General features: G+C 38.3%; 1 protein-coding gene across 5 annotated transcripts in view; it reads left to right on the plus strand.

Moving 5' to 3' along the window:
- Positions 1–17,146, plus strand: part of PAXIP1 (PAX interacting protein 1) — a 59,564-nt gene extending 42,418 nt beyond the window's left edge. For 4 of the 5 annotated variants that reach the window (XM_050784886.1, XM_050784888.1, XM_050784889.1 and 1 more), the window contains 9 exons: positions 189–373; positions 1,327–1,370; positions 3,769–3,839; positions 5,339–5,441; positions 6,562–6,730; positions 12,886–12,986; positions 14,073–14,207; positions 14,299–14,374; positions 14,456–15,886. In XM_050784886.1, coding sequence (XP_050640843.1) covers positions 189–373; positions 1,327–1,370; positions 3,769–3,839; positions 5,339–5,441; positions 6,562–6,730; positions 12,886–12,986; positions 14,073–14,207; positions 14,299–14,374; positions 14,456–14,580 — 1,009 coding nt within the window. In that variant the 3' untranslated portion in view covers positions 14,581–15,886. Of the gene's footprint in view, positions 1–188; positions 374–1,326; positions 1,371–3,768; positions 3,840–5,338; positions 5,442–6,561; positions 6,731–12,885; positions 12,987–14,072; positions 14,208–14,298; positions 14,375–14,455; positions 15,887–16,670 lie in introns of those variants that run through there. The other variant, XM_050784887.1, reaches the window with a different exon arrangement.
- Positions 17,147–17,375: the final 229 nt, after the last annotated feature.

Raw genomic sequence — 17,375 nt, forward strand, 5'->3', positions numbered from 1 at the left:
GTAATTCTATTTGAGCCTTGAGGTGTATATTTCATTGTCATTCAGGGTCACCCTCAACTTTGCTAGGATATGCCTCCCACTTCTATTATGAGAAATTTTTTATTGCCTTTTGTTGGAAATAAATGTACATTTGGACAGTTGACATCTCTAACATTTAATAAATATGTTTTCTCCTCAAAAAATAAAAGACCAACTGGTTTAAAGTATGAAAAAGCCAAAGAGTGGAGGATACCCTGTGTCAACGCCCAGTGGCTTGGCGACATTCTTCTGGGAAACTTTGAGGCACTGAGGCAGATTCAGTATAGTCGCTACACGGCGTTCAGTCTGCAGGATCCATTTGCCCCTACCCAGCATTTAGTTTTAAATCTTTTAGGTAAGTGAAATTCTACATGCTGCAAATCTTACTTAAATTAAATCATTAGCATTACTTCTGCCATCTTTTTATTCATACTAATTACTAGGCCTGGCTTGAGCTTTCTAATCAGTTTTTGACTCATTTCCAATTTCCTTTCTATGCTCTTTCTTCCTTCTCCCTACTCTGCCCAGGATTTTTGTTTGTTTGTTTTTGTTTTTGTTTTTTTGAGACAAGGTCTCACTTCGTCACCCAGGTTGGAGTGCAGTGATGTGATCATGGCTCACTGCAGTGTCAATCTCCTGGGCTTGAGTGATTTCCCCACCTTACCCTCCCAAGTAGATGGGACTACAGGCGTGTGCCATGGTTTAGTATTTTTGTTTGCTTTTGATGAACTCTTAGAGATGGAAGGAGCGCTTGAAAGCTTTTTGATAGTCTTGCCTCTCAGGCCTATTAATCTTTTGTCCAAATTGCTCCCTACCTTACAGAACGTTCCCTGCTTTCCTAGAATTGACGTCTGTCCTCTTTGTCACTGTTGAGCTTTGACTGACTTGCTGTTACATCTTGAATGCCATCATGGCTCCTGTGATAGGCAAGAAGGTTTGTGCCTGCTAGAGGCCAGACTATGTGAAACCCAGACTTGGACACAGGCCTAGAAATGTCTATCCAGACAACCAAACCAGCAGTGGGAGGGTGAATGCCATGGGTTTAGACACGGCATTTGCTTTGTTGTTTGCTGCCAGTGGTCTTAGTGCTACTTCATCCAGACAGCATGTGAAACGAACGCAGCAGCATTCCCTCACCTTGCCTGGAAAGCTTTCTTTAAAACTTCATTATAGTACTTACATTTATCCTTACTAAGTATTGTCAGCTAAGCCACCTGTCTGTTGAGGATTATCAGGGAAGACTTTTACAAAAAGGCCTTTTTATTTGAACAATGTATCTATCATAAAAAAATGTGTTTCTTTCTTTAGATGCTTGGAGAGTTCCCTTAAAAGTGTCTGCAGAGTTGTTGATGGTATGTCAAATTAATAACCTTACTTTGGCTATTACTGTACTATTAAAATGCAGTAGGAATGTATTTGTAATAAATTAAAAATTAGTAATTTGTCAACATGATAACAAATGAATTATCTACTCCAGTAAATCCTAGGATTGTTTTTTCTCTTGTTAGGATGTGATTGTCATTATTTTTATATATACATGTGAGGGGCTCATTTGCTTCAGAGAGCCGTGTGATTGCTTATAGAGAACAGTAAAATCAAAGGTGATGTCTTGTTTTTCGTAGGGTTAGAAAGGCAAGAACTTTAAGAACCATTGGAAGCAATGGATGTGTAACCTACTTGAGGCTACAGATCAGAACTTAAGGAGTCCCGGGTCTCGTGATGAGGGGAAATGTTTTCATAGTGTCCTGAGTTGGGAGTCACATCACAGTGCTTGAGGTCTCTGCTTTTCAGGATAGGCCATTCTTGAAGTGTGAGGGCCATTGGTTGTTAGTTACAAGACAGAGAGGTGCGTTCTGCATTCTCTCTCATCTGTCAAGTGTGATGAGTGGAAAATCAGTTGTCTTTTCTCTTTTCCCCACATTCATATTTCCTAAGTTACAGACAGGACTACTTCAATATCACTTTAGACTTTGTCTGCTGTGACTTCCCACTGTTTGGCTGAACATCAGCACTTTGAGAATAGCAGATTTTTTTACTGTTGGCCAATAGTAGTGTAATTTTAAGACTTTGGTTTATGTTCATGTTGTTATATACTAACCTTTGTTTTTAAAAATGGATTTCCATGTCATGGACCCACCAAGTTTTCACCACATTTCTATTGTATACGGAGGTAATTTAGGGTTTGTGCCACTTGAACAACTAGCTGAGGAGAATAGTGTCATGAGGATTAGCAGCTAACACCCAAGCCTGTGTTTCTGGTTATTTATCTACTGACTTACTCGTTTTTCAGATCTCATCTGGAAGCTGCTGATAATCATCCCGAGTCTCTGAGGAAGCCCCCCAAGCCACAGTCTTGTTTTCTTCTTGCTAATGATAATGTGATCGTAGATGTATTTTTTTTCCTAGCTTAAACTAGTAGTTATGATTTTAATTTTAAAGACATGACCAGTTTGGACACATCAGCAAAAGCAAATATTCTCCCAGTTCATTTAGCTGAAAGGAATTTTATGGTGGCTTTTAAGCTCACACTGAGAAAGTGGTCATCAGAGTTTTCCTCCCAAACTATATGGCTTATATTCTGAAGTTGTCAGGGGCTCCAGATGTCAGCTTCTCTGGTAGCTTTGTATCAGTAATTAAAAGCTAAAAATCTTAGAGACAAAGAGGCCCAGTTTACCCTTTTTGCCTATCCCACCATTTGTTTCTACTCTTGGTACCAGTGAATGACAATTTGGAGACTTAAATGCGATCTTTGGAAATAGAGAGTTGAGAAATTGTTTTCTTATAAAGACTATAATAAGAAAAAGTGTAATAAACTTTCCTGCAAATTATTATAAAGCTTGATTCTCTGTGTATGACAGGGCTAATAGATTTTGAATGCTTTCTGTAGATATATTTATTTTGGTTGTCTAGATACGGCAGCAATATTTAGAAAAAATAAGTTTAGTTAAAGTAAATTAATAAGATTGAGAGCAATTCCTTCAAGTAATAAAACATCTGGGAAAGACATGGTTGGTCCACACAAGTCAAAGAACCTCTGAGTTGAAACTGTGAAGGAGGAGTGAATGAGGAATAGGGTAGAATGGAGATGCTGACTGTGGTGGGGACCCCACAAGGGAATCCCATCTCCTTCCTGCTCTCTTTGTGCTTAGCATGGCTTCTGCTCCAGGGTCAGGGACTGGAGCTGGTCCTAGTGGATGTGACCATGTTGCTGAGGCAGAGTGTAGGTTTTGGTACCTTGTCTGGCTGTTGGTAGCAAGCAGTGTTGATTTGATTGTCATGTAACGTCTTTTGTGAAATCTCATAGGTGAAATTTCTCTTTTAGGAATAGTCTTAGGGCAGAGGTGTAATTTCAGTCATGTTTTCCACATTCTAAATTGGGACACAGGACAAAATATTTGAAATAAAACCATTCTGAGAAGTTCAAGGTTGAGGGCTGCATGTATGTAACATGGAGGAAAAAAAGGAACAAAGATACTTTAAGATACCGAAAGGATTCTGTGAATAAAGAGGGAAAGAAAAAAACAAAAAATGAAAACAATACAGAGGTTCACTCTGGAATATTAGCTTCTTCTCCTGGCTTGCATTGTCCTAGTGATCTTTTGAGGTGAAGACTAGTTCTGATGTGGTGAAGAAGAACATGATTCTTATATATGTTTAAGTAGTTTCATTATTCGACACATAAATCTTTTGGAAGCTACTGTATTACTTAGTAGATTGATTGAATTAAAGTCGACAATATTTTAATTGCAGAGTGTAAGACTACCTCCCAAACTGAAACAGAATGAAGTAGCTAATGTCCAGCCTTCTTCCAAAAGAGCCAGGTATGAGTAATAACCTTAAATATTTTATTGCTGGCTTTCACAGGTCTGCTTTGGAAAATCGGTGGCAATTGAGGAACGCTTCTAAAATGTTTTGCAGTAAATAGGATTTGAAAGAGTTTGCTTTTTGCTTTACAACTTTATTTCATTTTAATGACATAGGGCAGTATATTTTTTATTTTAAAAAAAATTCATTCTTTTTCTTTAAGCGACATATTATAAGAAGCCCCTCTCCATGATGTAAAACAGAAGCTACAGTGGTGGATATGGGGTGGGAGGTCTAGAGCCCAGCTCAGAGGTACACCGCGGAGCCCCAGGCCTCCTGGGCATGGCTGAAGAACATGCTCTAGGTGCCAAGAGAGCATGTAGGCTGTGACGTCGTCTTGGGTATGCTCCTTGGATCTGCCAGTTCTCGATGAGGACAGAGCAGTGTTGGCCATGGTGGGAAGGAGGATCCAGACCCAAAGCCTTTGGAAGGACGTGTGCAGTGCACATGGCATGTTGGTTTTTGGCTTGGAGTATGTAGATTGAGATGCATATCATTTTAGTGTCATGTCGGCCAGCAGGAGTCAATAATGATGTCCTGCCAATCATTTACTTAGTAAGGCATAGCAAATGCAGGAGCAAACCAACAGAGCTTTTATTTTCTTCCTTGATTCTAGAAAACTCTTCTTTCCAAACTGTACATGGTGAAATATAACTGCTTGAATTGTTTTTTGCAGTTACCAGTTTCTTCATCTTTTCTTTCCTGCTCATCCTCTTTCCCTCCTTCCATTCCCCACTTTCAAAACACAAACTGAACTGTTGACTTTTGTAATAAAATCCTAATTATGTGATATTTTTTGAGGCTGTCATCAAATTGCCACAAATAAATTTTAAAATAAATTTTTATTGGACTGTCTCAGAAAATAATAAGCTGAAAAAAAGATCTAAAAAGTTTAAGGGTTATGTAAAAAACAAAAAGGTTTAATTTAAAATGTGTGCTTGAGCAGAGTCGCGTTTTCATAATTTGTGGTTGAAGAGGGCTAGAATGTAAAAGACACGGGAAGCTCTAGCAACACTCGGCTGACCTGTAGTGATGGTGAACGTGCAAACAAGGAGTGGCCTGAGTCACACAAGGTTATCTTAAAAACTGGATAGAAAAGAATGAAGTATAAAGCTAGCAAAATCAGTGATGTTTAGATGCAACTTTGCTTTCTTCTGAAAGCCAATTAAAAAAATTAATCAGGAGGGGATTGATGAAGAAGGAAGTATTGATCTTAACCAAAAGTGAATTGGATGCCTCCCTTGGAAGCTTCAGAGGTAGTCTTTTTTGGAAGGTGACTTTATGGAAATGGTGGAAAGAAAAGAAGGACAGATAGCTCATTGTATTTTTCCTTTAATAATAAAAACCACATGCAGTTAAAACTTGTTAAACTATTGAAATCCCTTGTTTTCTAAATAAAATTTTCATTGTAAGTAAATATGAAATCACCACTATTTTATGTGTATTTCTTCCACAGAATTGAAGACATACCACCTCCCACTAAAAAGCTAACTCCGGAATTGACCCCTTTTGTGCTTTTCACTGGATTCGAGCCTGTCCAGGTTCAACAGTATATTAAGGTGAAATTTCATCTACTTCGTACAAGGATTTTTAGCAGTGTTCCTTTTTGTATATATTTACTTCAGATCAGCAGTTTATTAACTTACATAGTTTAGATAGTCAGGAATATCTTGTTGTAGCAGTCTTTATAGTGCATATTTATGAAGTATTTTTAGTAGTATTTATAGTAACAACTAGTTAAATGTTTAGTGGCTTCTGCCATGTTCTGTGCTATTATTTCATACTTAGATACTTGCTTTCTTATTAGCATAGGCCAGGAACCGTGTTAATAGTCACATGAACATTTGCAAGTCTCCTTCTGTGTCATATTCATAAAGACATGCAGCATGAAGGAAAACTGTCTTTTCAAGTTATCTGATTGAAACACAGTCTACCCAAGATTAGTTTTCTTGGGTAGAGTGAGGCCAAAGGGAGTTTGTGTATTTGTTTAGATGATAAATGGGCACAGGTTTTAAATATACTTTTTGAAATAACAACCCAAAGGATGATGGGATTTTGTTTTGTTTTGGTGAGGGAGAGGATGGTTAAGAGTATAAGTTGACCTGTATTATGGTGGATTCATACATTTCACTCCTGGTTTCCTTTTTAAGGAAAATAAACAATTATAAATGCTACTATTGTACATTTAGAACAAATTAATTTCTCCACCTTGAAAATGTGAGGTTAGTTATTAGGAGGTCGCTTTTTTATATGCTCAAATCTTAGCCAGTTTTTATGCCATCATTTCAGAAAACGAAGATAGCAGGTAAATGTTCCTCATTAACACCAGTTTCAGCCTAGCAAGTCTTGGCTGTTTACTCTTCATTGTGACGTGAGCTGCATCATTCTCATGTCATTTAATTTATTCATGGAGATATGTTATTGATGTTTGATGGAGAATTCGTATTTTAATCTTGATTTGTGTGGATTTAAACTACAGAAATGTAAATGATAAATTCTCCTTTTTATTTTTCTCCTGTAGTTATAGGTTTCATCTTACCTGTCACACTGTTTTCTGTGGCTGAGAATTACAGTCATAAACCTTGTCTTTAGATAGGTATTCCTCTGTGTTACTCTTTGTCAGTGTGGCTCTATGGATGCTAAACTTTTTCATTTCTGACCTGTGCTTGTGACCTTTAGAAGCTCTACATTCTCGGTGGGGAGGTTGCAGAGTCTGCACAGAAGTGCACGCATCTCGTTGCCAGCAAAGTGACTCGCACTGTGAAGTTCCTGACGGCAATTTCTGTCGTGAAGCACATAGTGACGCCAGAGTGGCTGGAAGAATGCTTCAGGTGTCAGAAGTTCATTGGTAAGGAGCAGCACCAGTAACTTTGTTTTTACTGCCAAATAAACTTTTTTTTCCTTGAATTCATCTCTTTCATCCCAACAAATATTTATTTTTTTAACTGTGATATTCATTTAAATTTATACATTTATTTCATATCCCCAGTGATTCCTTTGATTGATGTCTTTGCATTTTACCCTAAGTATAAAAGTTTTGGTAAATTGGACAATATTAGGGGGAAAACAAGCTCTATGTCCCTCTTTTTATTTTCTTGTTAGTGTATTTCGTTTGGAATCTGGCTGTAAAATGAGATTTTTCAAAGTGCGGGGAAGTATAATTTTTTTCTTTATTTGGAAAGAGAGCAGGTGTATGTAAATGTCCTACTCAAATACACTTTGGATATCAGTTTATATAAGGAGGGAAAGACATCTATGTCCTCTTGCCCATCTTCCATTGTTCAGAGCCCCAAAAGAGAAATTCTTTTACCAACAGTCACATTTAGAGATGGCACGTAAAAGATAGTTTTTTCTTAGGTTGATATACACCTAAGTGTTTTTAGAACCTTGCTAGGTATAAAATAAGTATAAATTCTAAGCGATTTTTTTCTTCATGGAGGCTGTATAGCCAGGGGAGCTGTGTGCCCTTACTGTCCTGCATAGCAGTGGTGTCACCCTGTGTCTGCAGAGTTGGTGTTTCCAGTGCATCATCTAGGCCAGGCACCTCTCAGCTTCCCCAGCTGTGTCCTGCATCCTCCCCTGGGCCCTGTCTGGGTTGAGCAGTTCAGAGGCACATGCCCCATGACAAGCTTCACCGAATTCTCAGTCTTTTTTCTCATTTGGTCTTTCTGCCCCAACCACGCTGGCACTAAAACTGAACTCCCTGGCTACTCCATCATGTAGCAGTTATATTGATAACGAGCCCCTGATTTAGAGCATCCACATGCTCATTTTTCTGTGCCAGTGTTTGCCCTGTATTGACGTGTTCTCACACTTTCTCACCTATGCCTCCCTCGCCCCCGACCCCCTAAGCAGAAAGATATAGCTGCCAAAGGGAAGAGCAGGGCGTGTGGCTGTGGAGCAAGCAAGGCCTGCAGGGGGTGCTACTAGGTCCCGTTACACTCTTGTGGCTAAACTCACCTTGTTTATCACTTAACAGACACAAGTCATCATTAAATCCGTCTTTTAAATTTAAAATATTTTAGATTCATGTCACATTTTTGGCCACAGATTTTAAATATAATTCATGTTTATGAAAATAAATTAGAAGTGTATATATCTTATAGTTCATGTAGTCTAATTTTACAGATGAGAAAACCCAGAAAAATGAAGATACTTAAGATTGCTGTTTATAGCAAAACTAGAACTAAAGTTAAAATTTTATGATTTTGTATCTAAGGCAGTAAGACACAGGAAAGAATAAATCATTAATCTGAAGAAAAAACTAAATCCTCAAGTATGATATTCAGGCAATTCTTGTCATTCAGGTAGTTATGCTCTATAAAGTTGCACAGACACTGAGTTAGTGAATGCTCTACTGTAGCCTCTGGGTAAACATGGGGTTAGGTTCCTGAGAGCCTCTGTTCACTACATTTTCATTAGCCATTCATATATAACCTTGTTTTATGTGTGTTTCTGTTTAAAGACACCTTATTCAATGTATATTGTTAATTCATTGACATTCAACTCATGATCAGCAGCACTGTAGCTCATGCCTGCATGAAGCTTCCCTAACACACGTGTTTTCTCCATAAGGCACATCACAACCTTCTTGCACTTAGGGCTGGGGACATTTTAAACAGCAAAATCACCAACATAAAGCACACAGATTTGAAAACAGTAGCCCTAAATAGATCACAAAGAGGATGCTTATTCACCATTTCAGCTGGAACAGGAAGGCAAGGCATGGCCTTGTTCCTCCTGGCTAGGAACGTTCATGTGGATGACTGATTCTTTTCCAGTCCATGTATGTCCACAAATGGCCACTGCAGTGCCACAGACACTGATTGTGGGTTCATAAATTTCAGAGGGGAGGAAAATTGGCAAATACGGAATCTGTGAATAATGAGGCTCGCATGTATTAAGTGGTATTTAGAAATTTTTTTAATTGAAATTTTGAAAATTTTTCGACACTAAAATAAAAATATTAATGAAACATAAAACTTAACAATGAAAGCAGAAGAAAAACATGGTAGAAACAATTACTACAAACATTTTAGTTTCCAATTTCGTATAATGTTATAAAATTTAGAAGGAGATAGTCTATTGGTTAATAGAAATAGTGAGTGTAATTTCTTAGCTTCTGCTGTGGGAGCGTGGCATACAGCAGCCTGGGTTGGGGGGAAGGCGGGTCTGTAATGTTCCAGCCTCTGTTGGCTCTGTCTGCTGCTTTTGGGCAACACCCAGGCTTGGAGATCTTTATTATTACTTTCTGATTTTGCTTATTCTTTTTCTTTTCCAACCAAGAACATGCTAATTCTTTGAAAATTAGTTTGCCAAGCAGCCAATTTAGTGAATGACCAATTTACTTAATTTTTCAAGTTTCAGTTTGTGAAAATCTGGTTCTTTTATCTGTATATAAAGTTTACAGTTCATATTTGATGGGAAGTTTTGGTTGACTAGCTTTTATTTCTTTATAGCACTGTTAATAAGTGTTTGCTGTGTTATATTATAAACATTTAATATTGAGAAAATATATTTCATATTTTATCTTCCATATTTTAGGATTTCCTAAGATAATTTTTCCAGTTTATAATTTTTCCAGTTTATAATTATTCTTTTTAAAAAACATACAATTTTTAGGGCAGTTTTAGGTTCATAGCAAAATTACAGAAAGTACAGAGAGTTCCCGTATACCCCACCCATACCCATGCACACACACTGCCACCCCCACTACAGTCACCATCCCACACCAGAGTGAAATGTTTATTAACTGTTAATGAAGCTACATTGATATTTGGGTCATTGTCACCCAAAGTCCATAGTTACATTAGGGCTTACTCTTGGCCTTGAACAGTCATTGGGTTTTAACAAATGTGTAAGGATGTGATTTTGCTATTACAGCGGCATATAGGGTTGTTCCACTGCCCTAAAAATCCTGTGTGCTCCACCCACTCACTCCTTCCTGCCTTCTGACCCCTGGCAATCACTGAGCTTTTATTCTTTCTGTAGTCTTGCCCTTTCCAGAATGTTACATATTGGGAATCATACAGTATACAGGATTTTCAGATTTGCTTCCTTTGCTTAGCAATATACGTCCCAGCTTCCTCCATGTCTTTTCATGGCTTGATAGTGCATTTCTTTTTAGCACTAAATAATATTCCATTGTCAGAATGTGTCTGTTCAGCCCCTCACCTACACAAGGACATCTTAGCTGTTTCTAAATTTTCTCAGTTATCAGTAAAGCTGCTAAAACATCCATGTGCAGGTTTTAGTGTGGACATGTTTTCAACTCCTTTTGGTAAATCAACAAGGTGTGCAATTGCTTGATCATATGGTAAGAGTATGTCTAGCTTTGTAAGAAACCACCGGGCTGTCTTCTGAAGTGCCCGTGCCATTTCACATTCCCATCGGCAGTGAGTGGGAGCTCCTGTTGCTCCACATCCTCCTCAGCATGTGCTGGTGTCAGTGCTCTGGGTTTTGGCCATTGTAATAGGTGAGGTCCAGGTTACTTATTATTTCTTTCATGGATTGTGTCTTTGGTGTTGTATCTAAAAGTCATTGCCAAACTCAAGGTCCCTTAGATTCTCTCTTGTGTTATCTTCTAAGAGTTTCATAGTTTTGCATTTTACATTTAGGTCTATGTTCCATTTTTGGGTCAGTTTTTTTTTAAAAGAGAGTAAAGTCTGTGTCCAGATTCCTTTTATTGCATATGGACGTCCAGTTGTTCCAGCATCATTTGTTGAAAGGACTGTTTTCTACACCTGTTTTGGTAGGTGCATGTTTTTGGGATTTTATATTGATGTGTAATTTAAACAAAATTTGAGACATCGATATTATGATCAATTTCTGGGATACTCATTTCTTTTGTACTTCCATGAAAAGTTTAATGTTCAGGTTGAGTCTTTACATTGCTACTACTAAGTTAACATAACCCTGTTTGAAAAAACCAAAATCTCAATGTCTCATCTGTGACAGGATCGTCTTAGCTGTATTATTTTATTTTTCAATGTTACTTTCTTTTCTTTTTAAGACAAGAGTCTCACCCAGTCTGTTGCCCAGGCTGGAGTGGAGTGCTGCCATTGGCTTACTGCAACCTCTGCCTCCCGGGTTCAAGCCATTGTCCTGCCTCAGCCTCCCTAGTAGCTGGGACTACAGGCGCCCACCACGACCACACCTGGCTAATTTTTTTTGTATTTTGTAGTAGAGACAGGGTTTCACCCTGTTGGCAAGGCTGGTCTTGAACTCCTGACCTCAAGAGATCCACCCGCCTCGGCCTCCCAAAGTGCTGGGATTACAGGTGTGAGCCACTGAGCTCAGTGGTATTTTCTCTATCATAAACATTAACTACTACTTGGTGATCTCACACAAGTTCTTCAGAAGGCATATCAGCCTTCGTTTTTCCCCTAGAAAGTAACACTTCAAATATACCATCTCATGTGTGACAGTACTTTTTTTGTTCGTTTTTTAATTCATCATTTTTTCTTTCTCCAAATTTTAGACCTTTTTTATCTTCTTTCACCTAAAAAGCCCTTCTACCCGCTGGTTGACTCAGGGATTGAATTTGTATTTCTCACCGTTGGTGAACAGATCCCTGCGTTTCTGTCATGATGTGGTTGCTCCTGCCCAGCAGTCAGCAGACTGGTCTATACGCTGAGAATGGTTTTTCCATTTTTAAAATATTGCTTAAAAAAGAGAAGAGGAATATGCAAGAGAAATAATACATAGCCCACAAATCCTAAAATATGTGTCATCTTGGCAACCCCAGTTTGCCAATCCCAAATCACTTTTCCTTGTTTTCTGCTTTTGATGTATATATTATTGGCTTTGAGCTGCCTTATTATGCTGTTTGGTTGGTAGGAAATGGAGGAGGAGGAGAAGAAATGGTTTTCTGAATATGAGACATATTTATAGGAAGATTGAAACATTTTGTGATCTTTAACTTTTGACATATTTCTTAAAATGTTGCTATGAAAACTCTGAAAATCTGTCAATTATTAATAATTGTCAGAAGTCTTTAAAAATTGATAAAACTATCCTTTATAAATTGCTGTATATTTTTATATACTTAAAAGGAATGTATGTTTGGTGAATCTTTAAAGTTTGGTAAATTCACAATTGATTATCAGCCAAATGACTCCAATGTCCTACAAGTCCTTGAGTTTGTATGTGTGTGTGTGTGTAACATACATATAACATATATATAACATATAAAACATATATAACATCTTTTTTAATACACACACACACACACACGGATGGGATTATTTAAAGCTTGTCTTTCTAGGACTGGAAGTTTTAACCTGAGATCTGTGGGCTTGGAAAGTTTGTGAACTTCCTAAAATAGTGTATTGAAATCACAGTTGGGGGCTAAAGAGGGGGAGGAGCAGCTATGGGAAGAGGGTTCATATTTTTCAGTAATTTTTTTTCTTTTTTTATACTTTTGTTGTTAAAAAAAAAATTATTACTATTATTTTGAGACCGGATCTCACTTTGTTGCCCAGGCTGGAGTGCATTGGTGCAATGATGGCTCACCACAGCCTCGAACTTCCCAGACTCAAGCAGTCCTCCCACTTCAGCCCCCTGAGTAGCTGGGACTATGGGCACATGCTACCATGCCAAGCTGATTTTAAAATTTTTCTGTAGAGATGAAGTCTCACTATGTTGCCCAGGCTGTTCTCAAACTCCTGGCAACAAGCAGCTTTCCTTCCTCGGCTTCCCAAAGTGCTGGAATTACAGGCATGAGCCACCACACCCAGCCCTGTTTTTTTCAAGAGTTTAGGACCCCAAATGGTTAATTACCACTGATCTAGGAGAAAAAATACCTGCCTGTCTTTTTTTGGTCTGGCTGTTTTTAGAGGGAAGTAAATGAAATATAATGGTGAGATTTAAATATCCGAAGGTCGTGCAGGTAAATGTAGCTGTAGTATTACGTACCTGAATATGGGTGAGAATTTTGTGGGTCACACCTGCCACACTTCACGTGTCCACACTTTTTAGGGTATGTGCTGTTCTGTTTTCCAGATGAGCAGAACTACATTCTCCGAGATGCTGAGGCAGAAGTACTTTTCTCTTTCAGCTTGGAAGAATCCTTAAAACGGGCACATGTTTCTCCACTCTTTAAGGTACACTTTAAGGGAAAAGTAAATCAGTCCAAGTAAGCATAACACATGGACCTGCTGAAGGGAACTACCAGGTGATTTGATGGGAAGTGCACTTCCAGGGGAGCTGGGCTCACCCTGCATCCCGTTTACCACTTGGCTTCCTTCTTGGACATTGCCACTGGAGGTCTTCCTCCTGTGAACCACAGCACATCTCTAGAGAACTTTTCTTTACTATAACGTTTAAAAATAAGTACACAAATTTAATAAATACATCTCTGAGAAATAAGTTGTTCAAGGAGTAGGTTTTTGAATAATTGTTAAGAGGCATGTTCATTTTTCTGCTTTTAATAAATCTTTAGAGGACATTGCTTACTTCATACTATTGTCAATAAATGTATATTCAGCTGGAGAAGATACTTGGGAAAATATTCAGTGTGCATAGATATAATTTAGAACTAAAGATTTTTAAATGTTAGATAAGTGTTAGAACAGTTAGGAATTTTTTTTTGTATCAAAGAACTAAGTAAATCAATAAAGATAATCTGTTCTTTAACCTTCTTAAGGAGTCAACAGGAATTAGAAATGATTTGCAGTTTAAGAGAGAATAGTATTTTGTGGTATCCTCAGGAGCAAGCTTTTTAGATAATTAAATCTTAAGCATCAATATCATTTCCTGCTCTGAGTTCAAATAATATGGAGAAAATAAAGAAAAGGGATACAAGCCAGGCAGCATGCTACGCCAGAGGCTGTTGCTGGGCAGATAAGTGTGGTGAAATATAATGCTGATTTAAAATTGTATAGAAATTGTGAAAAATATTTGCAATATTATTGCTTATTCACAAAACGACTTGTTTTAGGGACTTAAGTTCTGGTTACTTTAAATCATCTTCAGGCATACTTAACATGTGAAAATGCTTAAATTCCAAATTTACATCGCTGGATTCCTCTTCCACTTCAGACTGAGTGCTAGCAGGAGAATAGTAGCTTCATAATGTCATAAAATTAGAAATTTTGTCAAAAATCTCAGGGCAGAATCTATGAAAATTATATACTCTAAAAATTAAAGCATTTTAAGAACACAATACATATATTTTCGTTTAATTTTAGGCAAAATATTTTTACATCACACCTGGCATCTGCCCAAGTCTTTCCACTATGAAGGCAATCGTAGAGTGTGCAGGAGGAAAGGTGTTATCCAAGCAGCCATCTTTCCGGAAACTCATGGAGCACAAGCAGAACTCGGTGGGTAGAGCGGAGTCCACCGGCGAGTCCGTCGTTGCCCTGTATCAGAATCCGTGTTCGGTCACTGAGACACTCGTTTTCTTTTCCTTAGAGTTTGTCAGAAATAATTTTAATATCCTGCGAAAATGACCTTCATTTATGCCGAGAATATTTTGCCAGAGGCATAGGTACGTTTCCCTGCTTACGTATGTGAGTGTGTGTGCACACAGCAGTGGATCTCTCTAACAGTCTGTTTCCACCCTGTTCAGATGTTCACAATGCAGAGTTCGTTCTGACCGGAGTACTCACACAAACGCTGGACTATGAATCATATCCTTTTCAAAAGAGAATAAAAAGTAGATGGGTTGGATATGAAATGGATTTCCCAGATTAATAAGGCAGTAGCTTTCCTGTTTTGCAAGCCATTTTTCCTTTCTTTGCTATCGTGATTTATGCAGTGAACAATTCTTTTCTCTTCAGAATATTCATTTGAGTTGCTAGTGAAAACATTCTCTTAACTTGCTGAGAGTTCAGTTTTAATAGGTGATGTTAATTAGAAAGGATCTGTGCTGTCTAGTTTATGGAGGTATTAAAGTATTTGACAATTAGATAAAATAGAAAATAATTGCAAAAATAAATACATGTTCCTTTTTATCAGCTCATTTTTGAGTTTGTAGTTTTCAAAATGAAATTTAGTTCGTATATAGCCTTTGTACTCAGGAACTTTGGGATGGGAAATAAATTCTACTAAATAGAAGTGGCAGAGTGAATACTTTATCAACGTGTCAGGAAAATGCAAAGTCAGTCTCTAGAATAATGACACGCTTAGACTTTTTTCTATTTCAGACATTCAGGAAAAAATAAAGCTCATCATCTGTTATTTGAATTCCTATTAAAAATCTCTGAATTATTATTTTAATGTATGAACAGCCCATCAGTGAAGCAAAACATGCCTTACAGGTCATTATGGGAAAATTCTGTTTCAACTGCCGTTTCCCATTGCAGAGGGCCTTCTGCCAGGGTTTTCTCAGGACTTCTCCCTGTGGCTCCTGCAATGAGGCTGGAGGGCTGAGCTCCTCCTCCCTGTGAGGGTGGGAGCCTCTGCCACCTCTGACCAGTGTCAGCCTCAGTGGACCGTTCCTTACGCAGGGGAATTTTGTGTTTGGGATAGGACTGCTTCAGTAAGGCACAGAGGTCAGAATGATACCATCCTTGCCGAGTTTTTTTCTCTTTGTGTGTGCCTGTTTCATCCAGGTAATTACATTTAAATACACTGACATTCATCCAGTTAATTACATTTATCAAACATTTTCCTCTTAACCCTAAAGAGCTTATGGTTATAATAGTAGACAGAAGACCTTGATATCACTGAGAGAAAAGCCCTTTTAAAGAAGTAAAATTTGGCTGGACGCGGTGGCTCATGCCTATAATCCCAGGATGGGAGGCCAAGGCAGGCGGATCACCTGAGATCAGGAGTTCGAGACCAACCTGGCCAACATGGTGAAACCCTGTCTCTACTAAAAATAGAAAAAAATTACTTGGGCATGGTGGCGGGCACCTGTAATCACAGCTACTTGGTGAGGCAGGAGAATCACTTGAACCCGGGAGGCAGGGGTTGCAGTGAGCCAGTATCACGCCATTGCACTATAGCCTGGGCAACGAGTGAAACTCTGTCTTTAAAAAAAAAAAAAGAAGTAAAATTTGCCTCAGTCCCAGAAGCCAATGTCATGTTTAGCCATAAATAGCCTGTCTAGTTGGAATGAGGCTTGGTGCAGAAGTGCTCTTATCATTCATATCAGAGCTTGGTGTATTCCATACCGCCATCTATTAGAAAATTATTGCAGGAGCTACTGATAGGAATGATAAGAGGCATGCTATAAGCATTTGGTTTTTATACAATATGTACTCTTGCATGTTTTCCAGACTTTTTTCTGGCATTCATATTTGTATTTGTGAAAGCCTGTTCTATACTACATTTACTTTCGGAAGAAATTGCTTTAAAAGTTATATGGGTGACTTGTAAGTATTACCTTGGGGGCCTTTTTTCATATCTGTAACTTGATTAATTTTGCCCAAAGCGGACGGTTTAGAATTGCAGAGGTCGGCACCTGCTCCTGAAGGTATAGGTAGGAATCAGCTGTTTGTATTGGGGCTTTGGGGATGTCAGCTCTTGGGGGCTGTGTGGTGTACATGTTAATTAAAGGACACTTCAGCTATTGCTGGGCCTCAGCTCTGGCCGCATGATGGATCCCCTGGGGAGCTGGCACAGGTGCTGATGTCCCTGGGCTGAGCGAGCCTGTGTGCCAGGGCTGAGGCCCTCCTGTGATGTGGGTGTGCAGCAGAGCGATTGGTTTGAATGGGTAAGAAAGAGGCTGTAGCATTCCTACAAGGGTGTCCCTGAAACTGGGTGATGAATGTTGGAACCCTTGGTTTCATGTTTTTCTTTTGCCTTGTGTTTGAAAGTCGTTTTCCTCAACAAGCCTACATATAAGTTTAACTGATGGCGTCTAGGCTGCAGTGCGTGTGGACTCCTGCGGTGCGGGGCCAGCTGTCTGGCTGGCAAGGAGCTGCCGCGCTTCCTTCACGTGCTCTTGTTTTCCAGCTGCTTTCTTGGGGGATCAGACTGTAAAGCAGGAAGACAGATATAATAAATATACTGCATCTTTTTAAGATGTGCAATTTTATTCTGAGGAAACATAAATTATGTTTTGTATTATATGACTTTAAGAGCCCACATTAGGTTTTATGATTCATTTGCCAGGTTTTTAAATGTTTTCACAAAACTGTTATGGGACTTCAACTAGAAATAAAATGGTGTAAATAAAGACCTTGCTATCTCTAAATTATGGATGTTAAAGATTTGAAATGTTTTGTACTTTGATTATTTTTATTTCTTATACTCTGTTTTCTTTTATATTGATATCTTGCCCACATTTTAAATAAATGTACTTTTGAACTTAGAATTGAGTAATCCTTTATTATTCCACATTTTTTGCATAACTTTTATAATTTACATCAAACTGGATCACATTTAAGTAATTTCAAGACAAAATATTTTCCAGTAAATTTTTACCTCAAGAAATAATTTCTAGAAGCCAGCCCCTTTTTTGTCACCGTAATAAACTCCATCCCAGGCAGGGGCGGATTCAGATTATTTTGCAATCACTAAACACAGGCGCAACCAGTGAG

Source organism: Macaca thibetana, chromosome 3 (assembly GCF_024542745.1).
Source record: "Macaca thibetana thibetana isolate TM-01 chromosome 3, ASM2454274v1, whole genome shotgun sequence".
NCBI classification, from domain to species: Eukaryota; Metazoa; Chordata; class Mammalia; order Primates; family Cercopithecidae; genus Macaca; species Macaca thibetana.